Source organism: Sylvia atricapilla, chromosome 13, assembly GCF_009819655.1.
Source record: "Sylvia atricapilla isolate bSylAtr1 chromosome 13, bSylAtr1.pri, whole genome shotgun sequence".
NCBI classification, from domain to species: domain Eukaryota; kingdom Metazoa; phylum Chordata; class Aves; order Passeriformes; family Sylviidae; genus Sylvia; species Sylvia atricapilla.
Genome location: NC_089152.1, coordinates 10542527 through 10570516, shown reverse-complemented (window position 1 = coordinate 10570516; position 27990 = coordinate 10542527). Strand labels below are relative to the sequence as shown.

Sequence of the window (27990 nt, the reverse complement as noted above, 5' to 3'; positions counted from 1 at the left end):
TAAATTTCTACAATCATTTTTATTAGTTATGGAAGAACCCCCACTAGTATTTACATAGTGCAAAAAAGCTGTTATTACTCCAAAAAGTACGGTAGACAGAACAGTTATCCTTCATACAGCAAAAAAAGAAATGGAACAAACCCCTTCATATCGTATTTTATAATGGTTTTTCTACTGCTTTAACCTAAGTATTACTATAAATTTTAAGACATTAAAGATTAAACAGCTTTCCATATTAGAATCTATTTAAAAAGTAAATTATATGAACTATTTATGAACATTTAGAACGTGGGCTGTGCCAACTGGGTTTCTACTTTCAGCATTACCCATTCATCGGTGAGGAAGTTTTGGGCTAGACATTCTCGTGTTTCCTTGTGTCTGGCAGGGTGAGTAGAACCCCCCCCACCATTCCTGGTTTCTATGGCTTGTTTCTGCTGGGTTTTGTTCTGTTAACAAATTGCCATGTCTAATTTTTAAATGGCTGACACTCAAATCAGCTCAACAGTTTCACTAGTTGGCACAACTTCACAAGAAATATTTAATGACAATTTCAGCAACAGCAGCTTTTCAAACAATAATACTTTTTTACATACATATTTAAAGTAACATTATTAAAATTTAAGCTTGTGTTAAAGAACCGGACAGAACCACATCGTGTAAGCTCCCACCCACCCATAAAGACACCTCTTAGCTTTACCAGAAGAACACCAACAAGTGCATTACTGAACATTTTCTATAATGAATTTTTAAAACACAGGTCAATACTCTGTCACTGTTTAGCTCCAATCCTACAACAGCCTGCACACAACTTAAGCAGATAAACAGGCCACCAATTTAAGCTAGTGGCACCAACACTCCAAAGTACGTGTGAGCAGGATCAGGGCCTTAGCCTTAATCAGACATTGCTACTTTGTCCAACTAAGGACAGAAGTTCTTCAGAATTTTCCCTTTTACAGATTTGTAATCCACGTGTTATTATTGACAGAGATACTTAAGAGTATTTATATAAATAGGTTGTATACATAGCCACCTCTATCAGTTTTAAAAGATCCCTACCCCTACCACAGATACATTATTTTTGATTTTACCAGATAAAGTATGTGGTGAAATCATTTCTATAAACAATGCCTTAAGAAAAGTAGATTTGTTTCCGGAATAATTATTTTCACAACAAAAATATCTATACACCTATAACTACAGAAACATCTTTTCATGGGGACAGTAACAACCTGTATAAACTGCACACTTTAACACTGAAATAGAAATTCAACTACTTTTTTAAAAAATCATGGTATCGTAGAACATTTGTATGCTTTATTCTTAAATTCTGTTGATAATAGAACCAAAATTACCACAGTGAGATACTCTCCTTAAGTGCTTCAAGTGGCAAGGAACTTCCCTAATTTCAGATGCAAATGGATCACTCCCAAAGGAATTGCAATTTCATTCTTGCAGTTATTGCTTATTCCCAGCTTATCAAAAAGGAAGCACTAAACCCAGTTTTCTTTACTCAGTTTCAGTTTGCTCCCCTAAGGGTGATCTGCCACATTTTAAAAAGAGACTAGTTCCTTATTTGCTGGCAAATTGAGAGATAATTGTAAGTGCTGTATCACTTTCAAGAACTCTATTAAACTTGTAGCAAAATTGCAGTTAAATAGCGGGCTGAATATTACAAGACTTCTTTGATATAAATGTCAGAAAATTTTAAAATGACAGTCCAAGTTCAGAAAAGACATATAAAAAGATGCGCCTTTGATGTTAATACTTCAAGATCAAAAGTTATTTGAATCACTGGCACTGAAAAAGCAAAAGGAGAAACTACAAACACCTTTGTTTTCTGATGTTCTGGCAAAGTTTTGCCCTCAGTGTATGCACTGATCTCACCTGTGCCGAGATGTGCTTACACATCCAAGGGCGAGTTTTGCTTGTCAGCAGTTCAAACACCTGTCATGTCCTAAAGCAAAAACTCTTAAAACATACAGACAGTAGAAATCTGCCACAGGGACAGTGAAAGGTTTAACATTCAGGAGGCATCATTCCTTAGTCTTTGTTTTCCTATGAAACACCTGTTCTAACACCTAGGAAGATTACACTAAGGAGCTAAGAACATGACAGTTGTCATAGCAGCTCTCTACACTGCTTATCTACATAGCATTTGCTATGCCTACAGCTATCAAAGCATTATTTACATAATACACAGTTTCTATTATTCTCATTAGCATCCAAAAACCCAGGGCTGGATGACTTCTAAACCTGGAGTCTTATTTTCCCAGTGCAACTTAAAACACCAGCATCACAACTGCTATAAACATTGGTCCCATGTTCCTAAGTGTGACTGAACACCCAACTCAGCTAACTTCAGGTTCCTGTGGCTTTCAGCCTACCCAGAGGCTCTTCATGCATTTTGATACAAGTGATCAAGAAAAACCAAGTGAAATGAAAAGAAACATGTTTGCTATGAAAGTGTTATTCATGTGAGTTACTCTTTGGCTACTCCTGCAGTGAAGGTCCTGCTGCTGGCAGTTTCAGTATATCCCTTGCCAACACCAGACAAAGATGGAAAACAGACTCCTGATGTGCAAGGTTTAGACAGACACTCCATCCTCAGTCTGAAACAAATTCATCATCAGTTAATGCATTTCACTTCAGTATTCAGACCAGAACATGGAACAATTCTCTAGCAACAGGTATGTCTCAGGGAGGGCATATTTTTGTTTCCTTTCCTCTACACCACTGAAATACTTCTCCAAACTATAGGGCACTTCCTCATTTCCTGGAACAACTACTTTCTTCTCTACCTAGAGATCAACTCCTAAAGCTGTTACAACAGCAAGAAGAGACAAAGAGGTTACATTTTCAGCAGGACTTCTTAAGATCCATCCTAGCTAAGATCACAGCATGCAGGTGAATGCAGAGTGCAGAGATATCCACCACATCATTCACACTTGCTGTTAAAGGATTATTCTTGCTTTTTGCAGTGTTATGCAGAATACAATATGCAAAACAGCATTCCTGAGGTAAGTGACAGGAGAGAGAGGAAGTCATCAGTTTACTAAAAGCTCTGAACAGGGATTATGGTTAATGAGTCACTTAGTGTGGTTTGGCAGATAGCAACTGTAGAGAGAACGGAGAATTTTTGTTTTCTTTCCTGGCTTTTTTTTTTTTTAATGCAACATTTCTACCTTGTAAAGAAAACCTGCAAAACATTAATTACATCCCTCTGGTTTAAAGTTTTTTCTGGAATCAAAGTTATTATAGCTTATTGTAACCATCTCAGCTATCAGCAGCTTTTTAATGATGCATTCAGCAAGATCAACTAAAAAGCTGCATCTATCTTAGCATAAGAATCATACACAATTTCTCTACTATTTAATTCTCATTAAGATTGCAAATGGCTTTTTCCAGCTTTTCATGAAAGAGAACCAAAGTTTTCCTTTTATTTCTAGGTAGTACTAGAAAGTCATGACCAAGTACACTGACAGGCCTAGTATAACACCATACCACCAACATGAATTGTTGGTAATTTGTAGGTTACCTGTTTGAAAATAAGCTTGAGAGTCACAACTTGAAAGAATTTTGCTTAAAACTGGTCAGTTACAAGATGTTTCCTTTTACAAAAGTTCAAAAGAATGCTTACTGACAACTATTCCACACAGTTTCTAATCTGGGAAATCAATACTGATTAAGAGCTATGCTAGTTTTTAAATCAAAAAAGTAACAGACAGCTACAAAAATATTGTTGTGAATTAAATACACATATTAAATGTTTAACAGTGCAACATGTTGAGATGAAGCATATGGAATAATGGCTGCAACCTTTACAACAGTTAGTTTTAATATAATTTCTAAAAAGTTCCTGAGTTCCTGCTTATTTTTACGGCATATAGATGGAATCTGTGTGCTCTTTATTCAAAGAGCTGCAGATGGTGGGTTTATGTTGAGTGTTACTTGCGTGCTTGTCATTTGTCCATTCCTCCCCATCAGTGACAGGATCAGCCTGCTCTGAAGTCTCTATTTCCTCCTCTTCACTTTGCTCTGCATTGTCTTCTTCAGCACCACTAAGGGTCTTCCCGAGCTGCAGTGTCTCCATAGTTCTCTGGGTCTCTGAAACCCAAGATTCAATTCTGCTATTAAGCTGAACTTCTACAGAAATTGGTTCATGGGTATAATCCTCATCGTCATCGTCTTCCTCTTCCTCCTCCTCTTCCAGCATTCCTGGCACAAGAGTACTGGTGGTACTGGTCATGGAGGAGTTCAGAAGATCTCGGCAGCTGCCATCCAAGGATCCTGTTTCTGTACTCTGCTGTGAGGCCCATTCCAGATTGTCATCTGGTTTCACCTCATCTTTGTCACCCGGGGTGGATTTTCCATGATTTGTTGCTGAGGTAGCGCCAGTTGTAGCCAGAGGTGGTTGTTTATTAAGAGTGGTTTTTTCCATTTGGCCATTACCAGCTTTTTCTGGTACTGCAGCCTTGCACACGAATTCTCTCTCATTTTCAGAGGTCTCTAACCCGTCTGATGTTTCCACCATATTTCTCCAGTTCGTTTCTACAAATTTTGAAAGAAGTTAAAATAGGAAACATTAATTCCTTGTATATAAAAATATTTCTCCTGAGCATGCCTTAACAGCCTAAATAGCAAAATAAGCTAAAAATATTAATATTATTCTGTGCTTTCAAGGAAAGTCCCTAGTAGAAAAAAGAGGAAAAAAGGGAAAAGGAGAGTCAACAGAAAAAGCAGTGAATTATTTCAGGTTCTTACAGTATCCTAAAGCAGACATAAAAAGTTGAAAGTTCATGCCACTTAGTTTCCTGTGTAAACACCAAATGTAGCACAGAGCAGACTAAGAATAGTCAAAAAGGTTACTCTCAAGTATAAATTAAAAGAAGAAAATTGCCACCATCTTAAGTCATTCATTCAAGGATTCTTTATAAAACATTTAACTCCTGGAATGAATTCAAGATACCACAAAAGAATTTACTAAAAAAGCAGCATTCTCTTTAATTAACTCTCAGAAGAAAAAAAATAAATAAAAAAGGCAGCTTTTGACTTCTAACAAGTAGTCTCCCTTTTATATCCCTTTTCATCTAGGCTTAAGCAACTGGATAAATGAATTTGCCTTTTTCTCACAGTAGAATCACTCACTGCCATATCAAGTTTAAAAATTTAAGCTATGTGTCCCATCTTGAGTGACTTCATATTTTAGTTCTTGCTGTCATCAGTTCTTCCCTAGTCTTATGATCAATTCTGTGCTATCAGTTTCAAAATAATTCAATAAAACTGGAGAAGCCGCCTCCACTGACATTAGATACCTATAACACTTCTGAGGATTAGAAATTACTATTTTCTATATAGTTCTGAGAAAAAAAAACCTTATGAAATTAACTGAAGACTAACTGATCCTTTCTTACCCCCAGATATTGTAGAACAATGCAAATTAGGAAGGAGGATTGCATCTTTAGCCACATTTCACAACAAACTGCATTTGGAAAATCCCAGCTTCTATTTACAAAGGTAAGCTTTACCCTACTTACCATATTCTTTCTCATTGACCTCAGATATGGGCTCAGAAATAACACTACAGAACGAGATAGCACTCGCTGCTGAAGGGTTACGAGAATGACCCATGTGATGCGGGGCCTTCTTGACATTCTTCAAGGCTTCTTCTGCCTGCTCCTGTTCCATTGCAGCCACCATGTCCCTGTAGGCTTTCCTGGCCTCTTCAGTCAGGGACACCAGCTTATTAAACAGATCCTAAGTACAAAGGCAGTTTTATCAACAGTAATTCTTATTAATAGTTTTCACTTTACATTACTCCTTTCAGTCCAAGGTATAGCACATGTGAGCTTCAAGATTAACAACAAATACCCTAACTTCAAGAATTAGTTCTTCTCTGTATTAAATAATAAAAACACCACTCCAGGTTTAAGCAACTTTGAGGAGGTGAACACACTTTAGGATACTGTTCTTCTTATATTCTTAAGCCTTCCAAAGGCTTTCAGATTACAGTTTAAGTCTGTTGAAAAGCTACAACGAGATGTTGTGACCAAAGTGCTGCCACACAGTCTCTCAGTACCATAAAAACTAAATTTCGAAGAAAAGACACAGTAATAGAAATGAGACCAGGGCTATTATCAAAGGTGCATTAGGCATGCTCTCAATGCCAAATCAATCCTTTACTACATAATTGTCTACTTCCAGCCACTTCTGTGATTGGAGTTACTCACCTCAGCACCTGAGTAGTTGAAGATACCCACAACACTAACAGGAACCAGCTTGTTTACACAGCGGCCAAGAGCCTTGCGGCCAAGAGCAAAGACAAATGGAATTTCTTGTTCCCGTGCCATGGCTATTACATTATATAGAGCCTCATCCAGCCCACCTTGAAGAAAGCAATTTTAAACAGATATCGAGTCACTTGAAGTCATTATATGGCATAATACAACCCTCTAACCCACTTTAATGCAGTTAGTAAAACTTCAATACATACATCAGCAGCTCCTATGTCCCAGAGGACAACAGACAACACACTTCAAGTGTAGCAAATGAGTTCAGATGAAGGTGATATTCTGTATTCTCTACTAGTCCTACACACAAACCAGAGTTTCACAGGTTTTTTCTTAAGCAGAGCTTTGTTATTCTCCTATCTCAGGAAGCCTCTGTTTATACTTCGGGTTGTGGCAAAATGTGTTGGTTGGTTAACTAACAATTCACACTCCTCTTAAGGAATGCTCCTAAAAAGCACACAGAGCTCAGGACGCTGCAAGGTGTATTGAACACAGAATGAAGTCACACAGAGTCAATTTCAATTCTACAATATCTGTTTTTCTTTAAACTCTTCACTCCTCATGAACGAGTTTTTTCCAGACTGGTGTAAAAAAGAATAAATGTGGAATAGCAATTACCCAGTTGGAGTCTGGAAGTGTTACATCACACATAGTAACAAATGCTTCTAACCTTGCTAATTAGCACATCTAATCAGCACAAGGAAACTGAAAAGAGCCAAGTGCACCACTTGTTTTTATCATTCATACCTTTTGACTGAATTTTTTCGCAGTTGGGGGATATGATGACACACTTGATCTTGTTGAGTTTCATGTGCTTCGTAACCTCACGCAACCCCATCACGAGTCTTCTCCTCGCTTTAGCTCTCGTGGGATCCTTTTGGTAAATCCGTTCCTGGAAGCTGACAAGCTCTTGCAATAGGAGAGTCACGCACTCATCTATCTCTTTACTTAGAACTTGGTTACAGTATCTGTCAATTCAAAACAACATTGACAAGTGTCAGCATTGCTACTTCACAAATATTAGCATAATCAAGGTTTCACACGACTTTTTTGCAAATGAAAATAGTTTTACTTCCTCAGAACAGTTAACTTTTACTGAAGTCATTATAAGGATTTAGACATCAGACTGCAAACTGCAAGTCAAAAACACATCCTTAAAATACTTGTATTTGTAGTAATACCCCTTACTTCAAGAAGCCAATCAAAAATAATACTAAAAATACAAACAAATACTGCAATAAGTGCCTCAAACAATTTTCTTCTACTTAATTTAGTACATTACAAAGATACATCAGTAAAAAAGCCCTAACACATTAAGAGGTTCTATTACAGTATTTTAAGCATTCTTAAGTATTCCTTCCTTTCCCATCCAAAGCATACATAGCCTTCCTTCAAAGAATATTTTTTCAGACAATACTCCCACCTTATTTATTTGCTGTGGCAACCAAAGAAAGTCTCAAGTGAGTATTTGTATACATATGTACACGTGTGTATAAACACAAGCAATCCATTTAGAGGGGAAAAAAATACTTGCAGAACCTTCTATTTCTGAAAGGGAAGCTTATGTTCATTAAGCTCTTAAGTCTACTAAATCTACCCACACTAAAACACAAGAGTGACTGAAGTGCAATCCTTGAATTTATATTAATAAAGCAAAACTCTTACTCTCTGAATCTCTTGCTGTGAATTTTGGTTATTGCAGAAGATGCCATTGGACTTCCTATTCCAGAACTAGCAGGTGAACCCTGGGACACTGGGGTCATGCAGTATGGAGAATTCTGACTTGCTGGAGAAAGTGAAGTATCACTAGGCATACTCAGACCAGTTTCTGGAAGGCAATTTTTAAACATTAGTGAATACAAATACTTTTTTTTTTATGTAAAAGAAACAGAACCACACTTCTGTTATTGATCCCTTACTTTGTCCAAATTCCATTTTGAAAACACTGAATACATGTTCTGGAAGGGTAGGGGAAAGGGGAGAACAACTGCACACACATCCACCACTCAGCATGGACTGGAGAAACAAACAATATTTGAATATTCATTAAAAAATATCTTCAGCTTTCTTTGGAAAGTAAACAAAACAGAAGAAAAAACACGTTTAAATATTATTACTCCTTCCAATAATTCCTTACTATTTATATATATCTAAATTACTCAACTAACTTATTCCCAGAACCTCCAGGATTTCCCCACTCTAGTCAGACAGGTCATTCAGAAGAAAAAGTTAAGAAGCAGTACATGTGGGATCCTGACAGACACCTTCTCCCACTGCCCCAAACATATTGAAGACACAGAAAATTGTCTGGAATTTCTCAATTGCTCAGGGCTGCTGCTGCAAGCTGACAATCCAGACATTGCAGCTGACTGACATGTTCAACAAACTGGAAAACCCTACTTAGTTTGCAACTTCTGAATCTAGACACCTTTCAGCATGTTCATCACTAAAAAGTACTGTGATCAACACAGCATGGTTGACAAGAGGTCACATTTTGCTTGCTTATCAAAAATACTATCAACTCAGACGTGTGTTGGGAACATCCACTTGAGATGGCAATTAAAATGCTGGATGGAGATCATTTACTGAGAACCCACAGTGTACTACTGAGCCTTCCACAACTGAGTGACAGACAAGGTATTTCAGAGGAGGGTTTCAATTGCTAGTATTTCATAAAGTCCAAAAAAGCTAAAAGATAACATCAATAAATTGTGTGGCATAAGAAGATTAACACAAAATATGAAAATAAGCAGATTAGTACAGCTGAGGGGGAGTAATGGGTGTCTAGAGATCTAGAGACCAACCTTCCTGAGAGGCCAGCTCCTGAGACTGGTCAGCAGTCAAGTTTAAATGAGCCTCTTTCTGTTCATCAGAACCCAGAAGGTTGTGGTCAGCTGATAAACGGCCTTTCTTCTCTTCTCTCTCTTTCAAAATAATCTAGAAACAAAATCAACAGCTGTCAGCATGTGAAAACTAGAGATACCTATAAAGAAAAACATCCCTTTCACTGAACATAACAAAGTTAAGCAAATTGTTTTAAACCTTCCTACTCATGCCAGGACAGAGACCCTGGAAATCCTTTCAGCTTCCTTTTTGATCACAAAGAGTATTTCACTGCCGCATTTTACAGATGGTATACTCCATACTTACACACTTCTACATAAATAGTACTTTCAAGAGTTTAAGTACTTTCCCAGCTTCCTTTCTGATACATAACATTCACCTACTAACAATTCCTTTTCTCCATGTCTGTAAAAGAATAACTGGTGTATTAGTCATGTTTATTAAGCATTTCAATAAAGAAAATCCTTTCTATAAAGGAAAGTGCAAAGGTAAGTAGCCATAGATATACTGGTATTACTTTAATGTTTAATAGCAACAACACAAAAGCCTTGACAACAAGGAGTTTAGAAAACTTTTCTGAACAGGTGAATTCCTCTAATTCAGATCACAGGCAGGTCAAAAAAAGGCCTACGTTTTCAGGGCTCACTTTTTTATATTTTACCTTCTGATATCCATATATATATACTCTATTCCTTCTGTACATACCTAATGTATAACTGCATGAATATAGATAGATAGAAATAACCAATTGCTTTTAAGTTTACTCAAAAATTGTGGGTTTGCTTTAAGTACTTTACTCATCTCTATAAAAAGGACTAGAAAAACTAAGGCTGGCATACTACATTGCATTACAGACTAGGAACTAGCCACATGTAAAAAGTATGGAAGCCTTCCCATGTGTCCTGTACAGTGCTTGTAGTTAAAAAAGAAAACACTGTTGCAATTTGTATTGAGATAACTTGTATATCTGCATAATGAGTTGTAGTTAATAAACACGTATGTTACATGTCTACATCCAAAGGAGAGGGCATCTGTGTAGCAGGAACTGGAGGCAGAAGCTCATTAACTCCTTTGCCCTATTACTCACAGGAACTAGTCCTCAACGAAGAAAGTAACAGGTTATTTTTTTTATTATTTTTGAACTCTGAGTGTGGGTCACTCAAAGCACTTCAAGGTTGGCACATTTACCTTTTTAAGTGCTGTAGGGCGTTTCAGTTTTGCAATCTCTCTCTCTTTTCCTCTTTTCACTTTTGGGGCAGTCGAATCCAAAGGATTAAGGCAACCCATAGATGGCTGTCCCTTTGTTAAGGACTTTCTGCTGGCAGATTCTTTGGTATGAAAGGGAGCAGCACTGCCAACTAAATACAAGATAGATATTAGTTTCACCAAAAGACATGTCAGTTTTATTTCAACACTGTTTTCAGAATTTCCACTGATGAATTCTCTAAGTAGATTTTCCTTCCTTGGAAAAAAAGCAGTTCATAATGACAGGAAAATTACATCATCAGACATTGTTGCTTCCAGATGGTTTTAAGCTTTCTTCAACTTAGCCTCATGTTTTAGGAAACTGTGAATTCCAGGAATTATTTTAATAAATGGTAAGGGGTCTCTTCTCAAATGACTACATGTAGCTGTATTAGTTAGATGACTATGTTAAGATAAATCAGAAATATTTATCCAAACATTGATTTTCAGTTGTTAAAGACTTGAATAGTTGACAGGACAAAACAGATGAGAGAGTGCAGCATGTAGTTAAGTGGATCTTTTGCCAGAACGAATAAAATAAGTGCTGTCTCCAATGGAAATGCCAACAGTTCTTTGCTGAGCTTTGTTTGATATAACCTTGCCAACTTGAATAAATGTTTGAACACTGCTGAAATTCAAAGCAGGTAAAGGAACCAACGCACCAGAAGGAAAATGGTAACTATGTGCATAATGATGGACTCCAGGCTACATACAAGAGCTTAGGAATCAGACTGGTGTGGTTATAGTAAGTAATTACAAAAATGTCAATTCTGCATTTGGCAGCAAGTACTAAAAAAAGCTATTGTAATGCTGTGTTGATGCAGACACAGCAAAGCAGCATAACTGTATACATTCATGAAGGAACTATAACCTAATATTCTGTGTATGCCTGATCACCTTTTTAAAAGGATATGGTAAAACTACACACAGATACAGAAAGCAATATGGATTCTCAGAAAAGAGACTTACAGAATTAAATAACTAAACAGACTAGGGCTCTTCAGAGACCTGACAGACATCAAAGAATGAGAAGAGGAAAGAAGGGAATCCTTGATCAGTCTTTGCAATACAAAGGCTGTGAAAGCTAACAAAATTTTGAGTTAGTGCACAAAAAAAACCCAATACTGACCTCCACCCCAAAAAATACAGCAGAAAGAAAAGCTTCTCCACACGGGATGCAGTATGTTACAATTCATTGCCATGGGACATTATGGATGGTGAAAGCATAATGTAGAAACAATGGGCAGTTTAAGAAACAAATTGGATTTGAGAAAGCCTTGGGTCAGGAGACCTTGAACCATAAACAGCAAAAATGGGGAGAACATCCTAGGGACATAGCCCTCCATATCACAATCGTAGGTATCCTTTCTTTCAAGGAGTACTTTATAGTATCTTCAGTAGATGTTCCTTTCACATATTCATTTCAGCACTGCATTACTCTCAGGACACAAATCCTGAGTTTTGAATAGCAGGTCTTTTAAAAAGACATTTGGCCTCAGTTCTATATGGGTTTTCACCATTGTGCACTGCAGCTCAGAGGGTGATAGCACAGGTAATTTATTGAGAAATGCATTAAAAATAAGCTTTCCAGGTTTTTATCAGGCTTACATTCAAAATCTAAAACTTGACAGAAAGAAAAATATCCAAGATGCTCAGATCAATCACATTCATGTTGGCACAAAACGTATTTAGCCACTGCCAGGCAGATTAGAAATACCTGTGTATGAGAGAGGCCTGGTGTTGGTGATCTGACGAGCTTTCATTGCTTGCTGCTGCTTTTCAAGAGCTGCTAACATGTCTCCCAAATCCAACTGAACAGGGGTCTTGCTCTTCTTTCCAGCTGCTTTTGATAAAGCCTCCTACAACAGGAACATAGCATAAAATAAATACAAAGAAACAGTGCCTGCAACATTCTTTACAAGATTATTGCTATTAGAGAGTCAGAGGAGGAGCAACAGGTAACTGATCCTCCTCTTGACCAAGGGCTGTGGGTGGGCAGGGTGCTACGCACCTGAAGTTTTTTCTGTTCCATGCTTATCTCTGAATATTCTTGAGCTGTTGCAAGTGCTGCAGCCAAGGCCTTCTTCTTCTGACTTTTTGCACGCTTTGGTACAGAGGTTGTAATGGGAATTGGAGTTTGGACTATATTGATTGGAGAATTCTCTGGTAAGTCATCCAACTAGAATTTTAAACAAAATGCAAAACACCCCACAATTAAAAGACCTTTCTCTTCGGACTTCCAAATATCAGGCATTACAGAAATCAAATCACCCAAGACTTTGGTTATGTCAGTTAGTTAATTACAGCTAGATGACACAAATTAATAAAACTTACTGATATTTCATTTTTGTACGGGAAAGCTATTCTATTTAGCTCCAGTTATGGCTTTAGAAGGTTGTCCAGTGTGATTACTAAATAAAGCATTCCCCCTCCCCAAGATTTCACATAGGACTTCACTTTCTTGGAAAGCAGCCAAATAGATTAAGCAGTCTATAGTCACAGTTCTGCAACTAAATATTTAAGTAGATCACATACTAAAAAAAGTACCTTTCCAACAACTGCTTCCACAGCCTTAAAGCAGATTCAGTTTGAACTTAAAGAAGCTACACAAACTGTAATTATTTTGAAAAACTGACACCATTACTACATATTAATATTTAGATTTAACAATATTAGGAGATGTCTGCATGAAAGTATGATATAGCAGTCTCAACTTGAGATAGTCTGTGATACTGAGTGTCTCTAACATGTATTCTACAATCTCATTAGCAGAGAAAAATCCTGAAGTTGTTTCTTTAAAATGTGTTCCCTGAACCACTTATTTTAATTGGCATTTCTTTAGCATCCAAGGCTGGTAACACACCCCAAGATCATCACAATTATTGTAATATAAGTCTTGTAGCAGAGATTCATAGAATTACAAAACTGAATAGTCTCAAAAGACAATGCTTTGCAAATGAAAATAATTACTTACAACTTTGGGTGAGATCTTTTGCTGGATGCCACTACTTTTACTGCTGCCATTGTCACTGTTTAGCTCTGGGAATTCATCTTCATCCTAAACAATACAGAAATTAAGAATACAAACGACAGAACCAAAGTCACCTGAGGAGCATTGACTGAAACTGCTTAAGAGATTCAATTTGTTTTCTAACCTAAGTCCCACATAAGCTAGAAAGGATTAAGTGACACTAATAGAAAATATAGAAAAATTAGGAAAGCATTTCTTATCCAAATAATATTTTTTAAAAAAGAAAAATTCTTTTTTTACACAAAAATATCCTGTTAAATTAGAGGGGATAAACCAGCAAACACACTAATTTCTATTCAAAAGTGAACAGAAAAAGTTACTCAAAGGCTGCTTATTTAATCTCTCAACCACAGTGTTCTACATTACTGTACTTTCCACAACACCCAAATACAAATCTCTTTCTGCACACAATTAAAGGATCATCTGATAAATTAGTGACCTTGACTGTACATCTCTTGGAGCCAGAGGTTTTGTAACTCCCCTTTGAGAACATCACTTATTCCACACACAACTGGCATTTCTACTGTGTGGAAAGAGTTTTCATACAACCATACCTCAAAATACAGAGGTTCAGGACTCTGCTCTGCTCTGCCTGCCTGGTTTGTAGCTAAAGGTTTTTCATGTCGTTTCTGCAAACTCTGCCTTCTTTCTGAAGATGTGCTGTTGGCTCTGCATCTGAAACCAGACTGAAAAAAACATGTGTGATTGGCATTTTGTAGTCTCAATTTTTCAAGCTATGCATGTGCATGCACAAGCCTGCTAATTAGCAACTAGGTACAGTTTTTGAAGGATAAATTGTGTTTTAGTGTTCTGACTTTTTTTTTTTTTTGGTGAGGCTTTCTGGTGGGGTTTTTTTTGGTTTTCTTTTTCTTCAAAGCCTGCACAGAAATTCTACAGACAGTACCAGATTATTCCTCCCCCTCAAGACGATTCATCTTTAAATTTGTAACTTATATAAAAATGTTTCTTTTGGCCAAACAAGAAGAAACTCAGGGGCTGCGGGTGACTAACAGCCATGAACCCTGGGGAACTGTCTGTAACCACGATCACTGGAAAGAACCTTCTCCTACTTCATAATTATTCTGCATGCAGTTACTACCTTTTCAACACATTTTTTATGACAATGCACATGCAGACAGCTCTCTAAAGGCCAGAGACAGCAAAATAATGGTATAAGCATTCTCCTGTTTATTATGTGACAGGTTGGTGGAGACCTATGTGCAAGACTGGTTCGCAAAAACAAGTGGATGACTTGAGTTTCACATTGATACTTACCTATTTCTCAAGAAAATTTCCTACAGACCTCATACCAATTTAGTTTCAACAGAAAATAGTTTCTAGGACAACTCTGCCTTGAGGTACAGTGAATTTGGCTGAGACAACCTCATTTAAAACTTTTTGTGCCAGCTTTGTTTTTAAGTATCTAAAATAACTGCCAGATTCAGTGTCTAAACTGTGACTGGATGAGAGAAAGTCTGGGTCTTCCTACTCTTCCAATGCCATAAACTAACAATAGTGGCTTCTAAAGCCTCTGATTTGAAAACAGGTTATAAAAAGATTCAGAACTGCTACACTGCCAGATTACAAGCATCCACATGCTTCTTCCTATAATAAACCCACAGTTACCAAACAGGAAGACTCAAGACAATTTAACAATTCCATCTAAAAACCTAAACAGGCCAAGCTGGCTCACATATGTTTGCATAAACAGGCACGTTTATACAAAGCTCCCACTTGGAGCTCAGATTGTTTGTCTTCAATAACAGAGTTCAAGCACAACCTACGTTTAAACAAAGGGAAATGTTCCAGCCTTCTTTGCACCTCTCTGGACCACCTGCCCCAATAAAATCTCTCAAAATTAGAAAGGTCGTCATCTTTCTCCCCACATATGAATTACAGAAACCCTGTCCCACAAAAAGATATTCAAGCTTTATCATAAAAGAATTTTAAGCCATTAAGAAATAATAAAAATGCCCAAAAAATGGTATGCTAACATAAATTTTAAAAAGAAAGTTTTGAAGACAATAGGAGTGAGAACACAAGATTCTAGTTCATCACCACCTCAGAATCTTTCTTTAGAAAGTTTGAGAATTTTGTTTCTTCTGAAGTCTTCTGAATTCTTCTGAATGGGTCAAAAACTGAACTAACTTTTCTACACCCACACTATCATCATTTTACAGGTTGCTTTATATATGAAATGTTCTTCCTAGGTAGATACATATAAGCACAGGCTATAGGCAGAAGACTATACAGACATTAAATTACACACATATATATGATACAGAGCTAGCTCAAAAATCATACCAGTTAGAAATGTGCAAATGAGCAAATGTGCAACTAGACTTTAAGACTGAGTTTTTATACTGTTTATATTAAGTATTTTTTGTATGTTAATTTTATACTTCCCTCCAAACTCCTTATTTTCCTATATTATAAAAAGCCCCAAACACTTCAACTGAGAACCACTGAAAGCATACCTGTGGATTATTTCTTTGTTCAGCTTGTCTTCCACCTCTAGAAAAGGTTGGAGTTTTTTCAATCCAAGGTTTTTTTTGAGTTGCTTGGGAATTTACATTAGTCCAACCTATACCAGCTGAAAGAGAAGCGCCATCTATGAAAAACTGAACTAGTACCTGGAAGATACCACAATGATTCATATGGCAGCAGAGCCAGGAACATAATCTTGATACAAATGAAGTTCTTGAATAGACTTTCTTATTCTCCTGCCACAACACTCACTTCTGTAGCTATTTTCAGATGTTGGCAGAGTCACCTTTACGGAACAGTCAAAGCTGCCAAGAATCGATCAGCACAAAGCAGTAAGAAAGGAAATCTCAGGTTCACACCCATACCAATTCAGTCATAAATAGCAGTCCCTGGCATTACCTACAACTACCAGGCTAATCAAACCATTTGTCCATGACATATGTAAAGCTTCTAAAAAGTATCAGTGCTTCTGAAATAAAGAATAAGAACTCCTTGGCTCTGTTACTACCCAGGTATGAACTGCAGCCCAAAAGGGTAAGGAAGCCTGAGGACAAACTAAAACAGGAGCACAGCCTTGTCTGAATGTTTCCACTGGAGTCTCTAGCTTTTTTAAACCCATTAAAGAAAGGCAGCTGTTAATCAATTATCAGTGATGGCTATACACTTGTTCATTCAGTAAGTAACAGGTGTCCTAGTGGAGGTAGTTGGAAATCACAGTAAAGATACATCCTCAGAAGTATTTGTTCAGTTAGAGCAGCATGCTGGAGTAGACCAAGAGGTATGTAAAGCAAAAATGCAAATGCAACCCAGCCAAATTTTAAACAGCTCACCAGTAAAGACAATGCTTACTTGTATTTATCGATGGCTCAACAACCTGAAAAGGAAAAAACCACAATTATTTTAGTACTTTTCATTAGTCTGTGGGCTACAAATACAGGCAAGTTACTCGGTTATGTTTACATACATTCATTGCACAAGAATCTGTATTTCTTGAAGCCATGGCTGCAGCCTGGTTATTGCCATGCTTCGGGCTGCAGTAGCCACTGTCACTGTCGATGTCTGCCTCGCTGGCGCCCTGCTCGCTGGAGGACTCTGCCGCGGGGTGAGACGTTCTCCTGCGCCGCCCTTTCGACTTCCAGAGCATCGTGGAGGCGCTCTCCGAAAGTGACTTGTTGGCTATATCTGAAGGAAAGTCTTCAAGGAACAATCAAAACAAAATTACTTGCACAGAAATTGTTAACAGGTGTGAAAAAGCTACCCATCATAAAAAAAATTTAAAAGTCAGTCTTTACATTAAATCAGGACTGGATTTAAATTATATCTACGTCCAACTGTTACTGATAACCAACTTCTTCAAGAGTTAGCAAAGTCTCTGCTAGAGTACCATGTCACTGCAACACTGCAAGGTGACATACTGACTAGGTATCTGCAATCATCAGCATCTTTTCTTCATTGTCCTTTTGAGTTGCTAAGACTTCCCTTAAAAGCTGCATCTAAATCAGGTCCACCCTCTTTTAGAAAAGATGACAACCGACATGTAGTTCTAATTATTTCATACACCCAGAACTTAAAAAACAAATTACCTGTTTGCTGTGATGCATCAACCAACAAAACAATCTTTGATCTGTTCTCAGGACCTGATGAACTGGTCTCCTTCTGAGTGGCAACATTTTTGACTGGAGGGCGTTTATTTTTTATGTGCATCTGTAACTGCTGTTGCTGTTTTCAAACATTGGCACACATAAAAAAAAAAAAAGATAAAAAATGAGATACATGCTTCCTGTGCAAAAACAATTTCTTTATACAGTTCTACTTATCCTAGTCAAAAGCAGACCTACTTTTTGTATGACTGGTCCTCTGTTAGTGCTTCTGCTCCGCTGAGTGGACAATGGAAAGACCTGGCCTGATGGGCTGGGACGCTCAGTGCATTCTGTAGTAACTGTACTCACAGCATTTGCTGTTTGAAAGGGTGCAGGGTAGGGTGCAGGGAAAGGATGATAGAAACCCATGACCTGAGCACATGGTGCTGGCATCAGCTGATAGTAAGTATATTCTGTAGAAACAGGTGGCTGTGCAGATATTATAGGATAAGCAAGGTATGGTCCTGCAGGATTTGGGCTGGGCTGTTGCCATCTGATGTCATTGTTATATAATGGAAATTGTCTATTAAAAAAAAAAAAAGAAAACTGCTCAGTAAGTCTTACCCTTCTCAAAGAAAATTCAGACCTTTATCACTCCCTCAAAAACAACAGTTCTATTACAAAAAGCTCCTAAACTCAACATATTTCAGCTAGTCATGTGAATAAAACTGGATACAGCTACACGCAGTACTGAATCAGCTACATGGCACCATGCCATGGTTCACCACCTGCCATGTTTTACTATGGCAGGACCCAAGCTGGACACCCAAAGCTTTGCTTCATTCAGAGAAGCATCAGAGATTCAGACAGAAAACCTCCTGACTGCCCTACAAGATGCAAAAGCACAGCATGTGGCTTTGGGGGGGGGGGTTTGTACCAGACCTTCATAGCCAGGGGAAAAAAAAAAAAAAAAAAAAAAAAAAAAAAAAAAAAAAAAAAAAAAAAAAAAAAAAAAAAAAGGAGAAAAGCAAAGGGAAGGAAATAGGTAAAAGACTGAGGACAGAAAAACTTCCTCCTCATACCTGAAGGGTTAAATACGGTGAACAAAAAACCTGACTATACAGCCCACAATTACTGACTCCTCTCAAGCCTACAAGTTTCAACTCATTTAAAAACAGATTATCTTCTATGTAGATCACAACCACCAATTACCTGTTGGATTGATTTTCCTGTACAAATGGATAGCAAGTGATCAGGTAGCTGGGGATTGGAGTTGGTTCCATGCCATTAATTCCTCCACTGTCGTTAGGAAGCGCCATTGGGATCATTAGTGTTTCTGGACCCTTCTTCTGAGGAATAAATGGTTCTACTTCAGCTGACAGCTTGACATTCTTAAGAGAAAAGAAAGAATGTCTTCATTAATTACAATCATAAATTGCATGGGAAAATTAAGATTCATAAAGTTGTACGCAAAGTACCACAAACAGCAGGCAAATGGATGACAAGGCTACAGGATTTCTGCAGTAAACCAAGAGACGAGGAAAACAGTTGGCAAGTGCTTATTGCATCGTTCCAATCAATGTAGGGTGTAATACAGATCACTAACATTTTGCATTTGTTTTAACCTTTACAAGTGCAATGCAAACACTAATTAATTTAAAAGGTACCGAAGCCCAGATCTTGCAGAGGATATATGAGTCGGAGTACAGAACAAAACCAAATTAGCACTGTATGTGGAGCAGAGCTGTGTAGGCTCTCAGAAATGAAACCAACATATGGAAGATTTAGTAATGCCTGGCCTGCTCTATAAAACTGACCATGTTTCTAGGCAATTATAAAAATGACTCTTCAGCACTAAACCATAGTTTAACTGCTAAAAGATGATGCACCACAGAAGAACCCTCCCCACACATTCAACGTGCACAACTTGAACACACTTTAAAGCGTTAAGATTATGATTAAATGTTGTCATGAAGCAGGCTTAGTTTTAAACTGTGCTTTCAAAGAAAAGTACCTCCCCCAATCCTGAAGGTGTCCTCAGTTTAAGATAGTTTGGTACAACAATCTTCATCACCTCCAGAATATCGATATGAGCTGACAGCTAAATGGGAGCTCTGGAAGTATCATAACAAGTAGTCCCACACCTAGCACACACGTCTCACTCCATGCTTTTACTGTGTCACATCCACAATCCATTCAGAGACAGCCTTCCTACCCAATATCTGAATCTCCAAGTCCCCAAAACTTATTCGACTTAAATAAAATCCCATATTGGCTTAGGAGCATGGGAGTGGAAGAGGTGGGAAGGGCAAGTCCAAAAATTTATTTGAAAATACAATTGTCCCAATGAAAAAAGTATGTCTTTCAAACTGATGAGACACACTGTTCTTGGCAGGAAAGTATTTTTTAATGTTTTTGTTCTCAAAATGCTTATGGCTATAATATGGATAGTTACAGATAGAATCTAATATATGGAGGGATGTCCCATCCCTTGGTGTCAAGGCCAGCTTGGATGTGGCTTTGAGTAACCTGCTGTAATGGAAGGTCTCCCTGCACATGGCAGGGGTTTGGAACCAAGTGATTTTTAAGGTCTGTTCCAATGCAGGGCAGTCTGATTCTATCACCACAGACACACAAGTATCACTCCTGCTATACAACAAGGTCTGCATTACAGCAGAACAATCACCTTCACATCAATTAAATGCATTTCTTTATCATTAATGATGCCTTGTTTACTCCAACACATAAAACAAATGATTAATAAAGCAATTAAGGGAGGATTCAGGGCTCAAGGAGAAGGTGAACATTCCTTTCTTCTACAGCAACTCTTCTAATTCCTGAAGTTCCATTCAGAGGAAAAGCTGTGGGGCAGCTGCAGCAGCAGCACCAAACTCAAACCAAACCTGGCTCTGCTCAGAGCTTCCTCTCTGGCCTCGGGCACATCCCTCGTGACTCACCCACCCCTCTGCAAAGCTCCAAGGCATTCTCCTCAACACAAGAGAAAAACTTCTCATGATTTTTTTAAAAGTGTTTATGTACATAATAAGTACCAGAAATACCAACACTGAAATGCCTCCCTGAAAGCTAAGAGGGTTTTTTCTATGCTATTTCAAGACTGTGAGGCAAAAATATTTGCTTAAGAATAGATTCACTTATGGGCCGGCCTACAAAATTAGATCAGAGATTATTCTGAATTGGAAAAAACCCACAAGGATCATCGAATCCAGCTCTTAACTGAATGGCCCATATGGGGATTGAACCCACAGCCTCGGCGTCATTAGCACCTTGCTCTAACCAACTGAGCAATGGAAACGTTAAAGGAACACACCAAGGGCGCTTCATCCACGCAAGAACATGCAACAGTAAAACTAGGATAGTGCTTGATAAATGTGGTACTCCCAGGGACACACTGAAAACTGTCAAACAACCATTCCTAACCTGCTGGTCACTGCCCTACCACAACACACCAAGTGAACTTTAGCCAAGATACTAAAAATAAACTCCAGTACTGGCTCAGAAAATAGTCAAAACATTCTATTTGTCATTCATGTTGGGACCAGAGTTGCTGTTTTAAGGATCTTTCCTATGTGGCTGGCTGCTCTTTCCCTTATTTGGGAGATTTACATAAAAATACAAAAATCATTCTTTATTGACAAGTTTCTTGCAGAATGGTCTCATGACAATAATTTTTGTGATATTGTACTACACCATCACTCATTATTAGGATTTTCAGAGAACAGGCTATCACATGAGATATTAAAAACAGAGCTGTAACTGATCCAAGCAGGAAGTGAGTGATTCCCACCTGCTGCAAGGCTGCCAAAGCAAAATATTTTTTGTCAATTCTCAAAGATAATTCCTACCTTACTTTTACATCCAAGGTAGACTGGATAAAATTTGACTTATTTAAATCTGTCCAGCAAAAAAGGTTATGTTGAGGTTTTTGTTTGTTTGTTTTAAATTCATTAAAAAAATCTCCACAAGACCTAACACTCTTATAATGTAATTTTATGATTTTAGGAAAATAATTCACATTATTCTGATTGGTTTTATTAGGTTCAAACAATTCAGAGATGCCCAAACTAGAAAGTCAGCTTTAATTCTTCCTTTCCTGTTGCCCAGTCTCTTATGCAGGTTATGATTACTATTGCTATGACAGAGCAATTGCCTGATATATTTAATTATCATTTTCTGTACAGCTCAAAACAAGTTTAGCTTACCTGTAATGGTGAAATAAAGATACAGCAGATCTTGTAATCATAAACACGTATGAGTGCATTTGAAAGTTAAATCCTTTTTTCCTTACAGAACTTGGGGAGTGTCTGTTATTTAAAGGAATCAAAACTGCATTTCACATACCTCTTACATGCATTATATCTTAAACATTTCTCTTGTGCAGTTTAGTGTGCACGTACAGGTTTGGTTGGTTTATGGCAGTTGGGGTTTTTTTAATCCTTTCAAGAAACTTGTTTTGGCAAAGGATTTAGGGCAAACTTCTGTTTTCAGATTTTGCATTTTGTTCTGTAATGCACACACATGTATATATGTCAACTCATCAAAACAGCAACTGAGGACTTAGATACCTCAGAAAAGGTGTTTCAAAATCATTCTGCAAGCATAATACATCCAACCCTCACATAGCCTACTACACACTTCATTAGACAGCAAGGCCCCATTTTCACTCCGGGGTAGAAAACAAAGGCAGCTCAAGTTTAGGTTACCAACTAAACTAAATTACCTTCAACATATTGCTTCCTTAGAGCATTTTACCAGCCTTTCAAAAATACTTCAAGAGTTCTGTGTTTCACAGGCTGTGTCATCAGATGAGAGCAGTAAACTTGCCAAACTTCAAGCAAAAAGAGGAAACAAATATACTAAGTCAGGTCAGACTGATAACCAAACCAAAATATCAACAGAATTAACTCTCCAGAGTAATTCTCCAGACATCTCAGCACATTTCACAGATGATCAGTGGTTTCACTGGACAAGTGAGGGAAACAATAGATCAGTGCTAAGTAATTTGTCCAAAATTACCTTAGCACATCTTTTTAGGACTATAGCTTTCTCAGCTAGGGGGAAATGTTGGTGACAAGACAGACAGCAAAGTAACTCCTCTTTTTGATAAATGGCTTTCTTCCTTCATAGTGTAAAGAAAAAAAACGGAAACAAGGGAAAAAACAAAAACCAAAAAAAACCCAAAAAAACCCCAAAAAAACCCACCAACCATCAATCAATTTAGTATCAAGTAAAGGTGCTGCTAATTTCTCTTGCACTAGACAAGCAGAAGGCATCTCCTGCTGGAACTCACTTCTTCTAATAGGAAAGGCTCCTTTGGTGAGCTACAGAAACAATACCAAAGCAGCAGTTTGGTGGTGGGTTTGGTTTTTTAAATACAGACATGCTTCAGACTCAAGTGGAAATTGCAACGGATAACAAATGAAGTAAACTCCAGAACACAAGACAAGCTCCTTTTTGTTTCAGAAGCAAACAAGAAAATGCATAAAACAAATGCACGCAGATATATGTGAACACAATTCCTCAGAGATCTCACCCACACAGTACAAATGGCGTGCCAAGTGCACACGAAAAGCACATACAGGACTGATCATGCCACTGGTTTGTAACCACAGACAAGAATGATTTGTCAAACACAAAAAGATTTGGGAGAAGGCTGCTATACTTTCCTCAAGCCTTACAACAGAGCTCTTGTGATACAAGCTTATGCTTTTACTGCTCTCATAGTATTGAGATTTATTCTAGTCCATATCCTCTAAAACAAACTAGCGTTTCACCACTACCATCAGTAAATGCAGGGTCAGACCTCAATACAAAACACTACGTGGTTTGATCACGCCATCTAAAAGCAAACACTGAAAATATTGCAAGACTTCTTTTTGACTGTAACTTTGTCATGTTTATTCAGCCTTCCATATCACAAAACCAAACAAAGCTTTCTTAAAATCAACCTTTGATAACCAAACTCAATTCTAAATATAAATTTAAGTCATGCTGAAACATCAGATCTTCAATCAGCTGCCTATTAATGGAAACATACCCCTTCAAAAGAAACCAAGATTTAGACAGAAGCCTCTTTTGTAGACACCCCTAGTTTCAATTTACAAAACGTTTTGCAGTAGCTCATTACATATTTCAGTCCAACAATTACAAGTCTTTCAAGACAGCATATATACTGAAGAGCTCCTTTGTTTCCTATATAAAAGCTACTGTAGTCATCAACAGCTGCAAAGACAGAAGATGACACAAGCAGGAACAGACTGGTAAACTTTGTCCTATAGTTATAGCACTGTACTTTTAATCTTAGAAAAGTTTTTGTTCATTGTAGCCTAATGTCATTCAGCATTTTCCATTAAATAGGATCTCTGTCATCCTGCTCTCAGAGGAGAATGCTTAGATATCAATCTCACCATTTACAGGGTGAGAAAATAGACACAGATGCCACATCTCAGAAGGCTATAATAAAATCATCTGTTTTACTGTCTCAAAGTCTGGAAACAAGAAGTCTCATCCCAAAGTAAAATAAAAACATAGCTAAAACTTTTGGAGTTTTTTAAAGAAAACAATCCTGTTTCTGAATTCTGGATTTCATCATTTAAATGCCATGTTAGTAGTAAGGCAAGTCACAGTTCACCTATTTTAAGATAAACTTTACAAATATGGAAGTCATTGTTTCTATAATTAGTTGCGTCTAAGTGGCAGATACCTCGGGAATGGTAAATATGCAGTCCAACTGGAAACACCAGCAGCAGGCCATTTAACTAAGAACAGAATTTAACCTTCCCTATTTACATTTAACACAGTCATTTCGACACAGCACTTAAAGCAAATACACTATGAAGTGAGTCTTTCCCTTTTCCCCATAGCTCATAAAAACGGAATCGTACATAATTCTCTTCCCTTCCACAGGATCAGGTATAATGATCAGAACATAACAAAGCTAAATATTTAACATTTTTACCTATATATAGAAAACAAGCATGTGGCACAACACATCAAGTTGGCATGTTTAAACTCATACCCAGAATATTGTAAGAAAAAAACCGGGAAAACCAAAACTTAATACTTACACTTAAAGTTTGTCCAAAGACAAAAAAAGCTACCAAAAGGATCCTCTTCACTTAGCTACGTCACTCAGCACTTAACAGTACAAACTTCTAAACTCATACTGTCCAAATGAAGCAGTAATATTTCAGTGCTTTGAAGACAGTGTACTAAAACGATTAATCCAAACTATTTATGCACAGCAGTTTCCTGATCTCCACATACTAATCAACGATAAATAATTGTGTGCTCAAACATTTAAGATATTCATGGAATCACATCAATAACACTGATAATAATAACATCAAGACAATACTAAACTCACAAAATCCAAAACTGTTCTGCACTATCAAGATTCAAAAGAAAGCAATGTGCAAACAGGACAGGAAACCAGACATTTTCCAGTTTGCCTCAGCTGAAAAATCTGCCATGGGTAAGAAACACTGAAGGAAACTGGACAGGACAAAAGAGCACAAAACATCGATCTAGATCTACTTCCATGGCAACCATATTATCAAGCCACCTGTTGAGTGGTCAAGAAGAGCAGAGGCAAGCAGAACAGGCCGTCTTTAAGCAATACTAACCAAACACAGGTCACTGATTTTGCAACTTCGCCTGATTTCTCAACTGTACTAAAGGAACCAACTATCTTAGTCACAGGGCAAGACAATGTATTAGATTGAGAAAAATCAAAGCACAGCAGTACCTTTGAAAGGGGAAGTTGTTTGTCTTTAGTTTTCTATCATATTCTGCTTAAACAGAAAGAGCACCAGAGGTCATCTGCTGAGTTTTCTATCTTGTAGGAAAATAACCCACACTTACCTTACTTACACATGCACTTTTTAATGGGAACAATTTTGGCTTGGTGGAGACAGAAGTAAACTTCCACACCCACTACAAAAATTACAACTACTCCTATCATAAAATAATTGCTTTAAGCAGCTTTATTGTTTTCAGCTATGTCAGCTGCCAAAATATCACTGATCATATTATAACAAGTCATATAAGAACTTAGGTAACAGAAACCTTTAAGGCAATCCAAAAGGAACATCTTTTTTATCAATTAGGTGTCCAAATGATCTTGCAACAAGAAATCTCATACTGATTCACTAAGCCAACACCACAAAACTCTGTTTATCCATCAAAAACATCTGTGATCTTCCTTTACTCTTGAAATACCACACTAACACAGTACAATAGTCCCAGCTGCTCATGCTCTTAATTCCACGGTAGTTACTCCAATAAGCACATACAGTTACTATATTGTGCCTGAAAGAGCATTCTGAGGGAAAGGAAGGAGAGAACGAGTACTGCTAACACACATTTGTAGGCTTTAATATTCATTTATCAGATGTCATGCAGTACAGGCACAGAAAGAAGGCCAAATAGAGGAAAAAATGAAATGGCTCCCAAAACTGATGCAACCTTACCAAACACTTACACTGATAACAATGATTACATTGAATTCTAACAGCACAAAAGGTTCAAACCCAAAGCATCTAGAAGTCTCCTAATCAAGAAGCTACTGTATAATGAGCAGACAAAAGCAACAAGACTGTTGAATCATTTTAGAAACTCATCAGGTATTAATTATTTGGCTGCCTAGAAGCCTTACTAGGGGATAAGGAACCAACAGGACCAGATATGCTGCAAACATAATAAACAAGATAATTCCTGCTTCAGAGCTTAACTACACCTTTAAGTGGAAATACTGCACTTAGTTAAGACAATCACTCAGAGTCAACACTTTATACTGGAAATAACAAAACAACTCTCTGTTTTCATGTACTGTTTTGACAGATGAAAAGAGAATGGTTTGATAAGGACATGTGTGTGAACCTCCAGTACTGAAGAGCTCAAGCAACAAGAAATAAATATTTCACAAGTGTACTGCAGTACTAATTACAGATGAAACGAAGAGGGAAAGAAAACTCACCACACCAAAATCCAAGATTTTAAAGCAAAGAGTACTACAGATTGAACTAATGTAAATTTTACAGAACAGTATCAGGTTTTCTACACGAAGGCAAATACAAAGCATTAAAAATTTTTAAATCATTATCACACCAGAAAACCCAGGAAGAAAGCCACAGTGGGAGCCGTAGTGTAATAAGACACACTGTTCACAAACTTCCTTAAATACACATACAGAATGAAAAGTAGTGTATCTTTAGAGAGTGCATTATTAGTCATTATCTACTTTGCTACAGGAACCTGTGTTATTTCATTCCTTAACCCTACTATTAGAACCCCTGGAGATGCCAAAGCTCAAAACTAGGAAACAAAGAGCTGTAAATCACCAATTTTCAACACATTCTGCTGAAACAGAAGCTTAGAAGTAACATCAGGCTCTAAAAAATGACATCATTCACTTCAGATACATCTTTCAGAACTACCTCCTGATGATGAAATGTTTTATTGCACACATGTAATAAATCATACAAAATCTTAAGTCTCTGCTTCTGTTTCTTCATACCTACATTTTAAAAGCTCTTAAGAATAACGCAAACTAATTACGTTGCAAAGCCAAGTTTAAAAGGGAAGAAAAAATCTAGCGACCTGTAGAATTAGTGAGCTACACCCACTCAGCTATGAGGAGATCATCAGCTGTGTCCTATCACTGCAAACTTCAACCCGACCGTGACATTTACAGGATTTCGACAACAGTGACACCTCACTCGTGTTGCTAAGTTCTCAAAAAAACCTGTTTCTTTCTCAAGACTACAAGTCTCTGCTAATGACCAGGCGGCCTTAAACTAGATGTCACTAACTGCAATACTTCCCTAAGCCTGAAACAAAGCCTGAAGGAACGGGGGTTGAGGGGCCGAATTTCGAATCGCAGGGGAGCGGCTCCCGGGCTCGCAGCTGGCGCAGCCGGGCCGGGCGCGGCCTGCCGCCTCCCGCCCGGGCAGGGGCCGGCGGACTCCCCCCGAGCTCCGGCTCCCAGCGCGGGGAGCGCCCGGTGCGCCGCTCCCGAGGGCCGCTGTGGGCCGGGGCGGGGGCCCCTCACGGCCGGTCCCGGCGCCCCCCGCCCCGCAGGCCGCGAGCCGCGCCCCGCCCTGCCGTGCCCTGCCGTGCCCTGCCGTGCCCTGCCCTGCCGTGCCCGCCGCTCGGCCGCTGCCGACGGCCCTGCCGGGGCTGACACGGCCGGGCCCGCTCCGCGCCCTCATCCCCTCACCGCCGCCCCTCCCTCGGCTGCTCGCGGTCCCTTCGCACCTTGTCCGCTTTGTCCATGGCTCCAGCGGCGCCGGGCGGCGGCTCTAATGAGGGCGGCGGAGGGCCCGGGCCGCCCCCTCCATGGCGCTGCTTCCCCTGCCGCGCTCCGCACACGCCCGGAGCGGCGCCGGCCCCGCTCGCGGTTATCACGGGAAACGGGACCGGCTACGCCACGGCCGGGGCGGGACGGGCGGCGGGGAGGGCCCAGCTGGGACGGAAGCCGGGCGGGCTCAGGCCGGGA

General features: G+C 38.5%; 1 protein-coding gene across 2 annotated transcripts; it reads right to left on the bottom strand.

Moving 5' to 3' along the window:
- On the bottom strand, positions 1 to 27927 carry SECISBP2L (SECIS binding protein 2 like). 2 transcript variants are annotated; one of them, XM_066328411.1, is made up of 18 exons: positions 27750 to 27927; positions 18687 to 18865; positions 17733 to 18057; positions 17478 to 17613; positions 16859 to 17088; positions 16744 to 16768; positions 15885 to 16000; positions 13962 to 14093; positions 13351 to 13434; positions 12388 to 12555; positions 12094 to 12235; positions 10320 to 10489; positions 9092 to 9224; positions 7953 to 8115; positions 7035 to 7255; positions 6228 to 6382; positions 5535 to 5754; positions 1 to 4548 (listed from the first exon to the last, which is right to left on the bottom strand). In XM_066328411.1, the coding sequence occupies exons 1-18, from the start codon at positions 27765 to 27767 to the stop codon at positions 3875 to 3877; spliced, it is 3291 nt and encodes a 1096-aa protein (XP_066184508.1). In that variant the 5' UTR covers positions 27768 to 27927; the 3' UTR covers positions 1 to 3874. The 2 variants fall into 2 exon arrangements, with proteins under 2 accessions (XP_066184508.1, XP_066184509.1); XM_066328412.1 differs by having other exon boundaries at positions 27637 to 27754.
- Positions 27928 to 27990: the final 63 nt, after the last annotated feature.

Coding starts and splice junctions, on each gene's coding strand:
- SECISBP2L (XM_066328411.1), bottom strand. Junction 6,383..7,034: donor CGAAAAAATTCAGTCAAAAG/GTATGAATGATA, acceptor GCTTTCTTCAAG/GTGGGCTGGATGAGGCTCTA. Junction 5,755..6,227: donor TCAACTACTCAGGTGCTGAG/GTGAGTAACTCC, acceptor CTTTGTACTTAG/GATCTGTTTAATAAGCTGGT.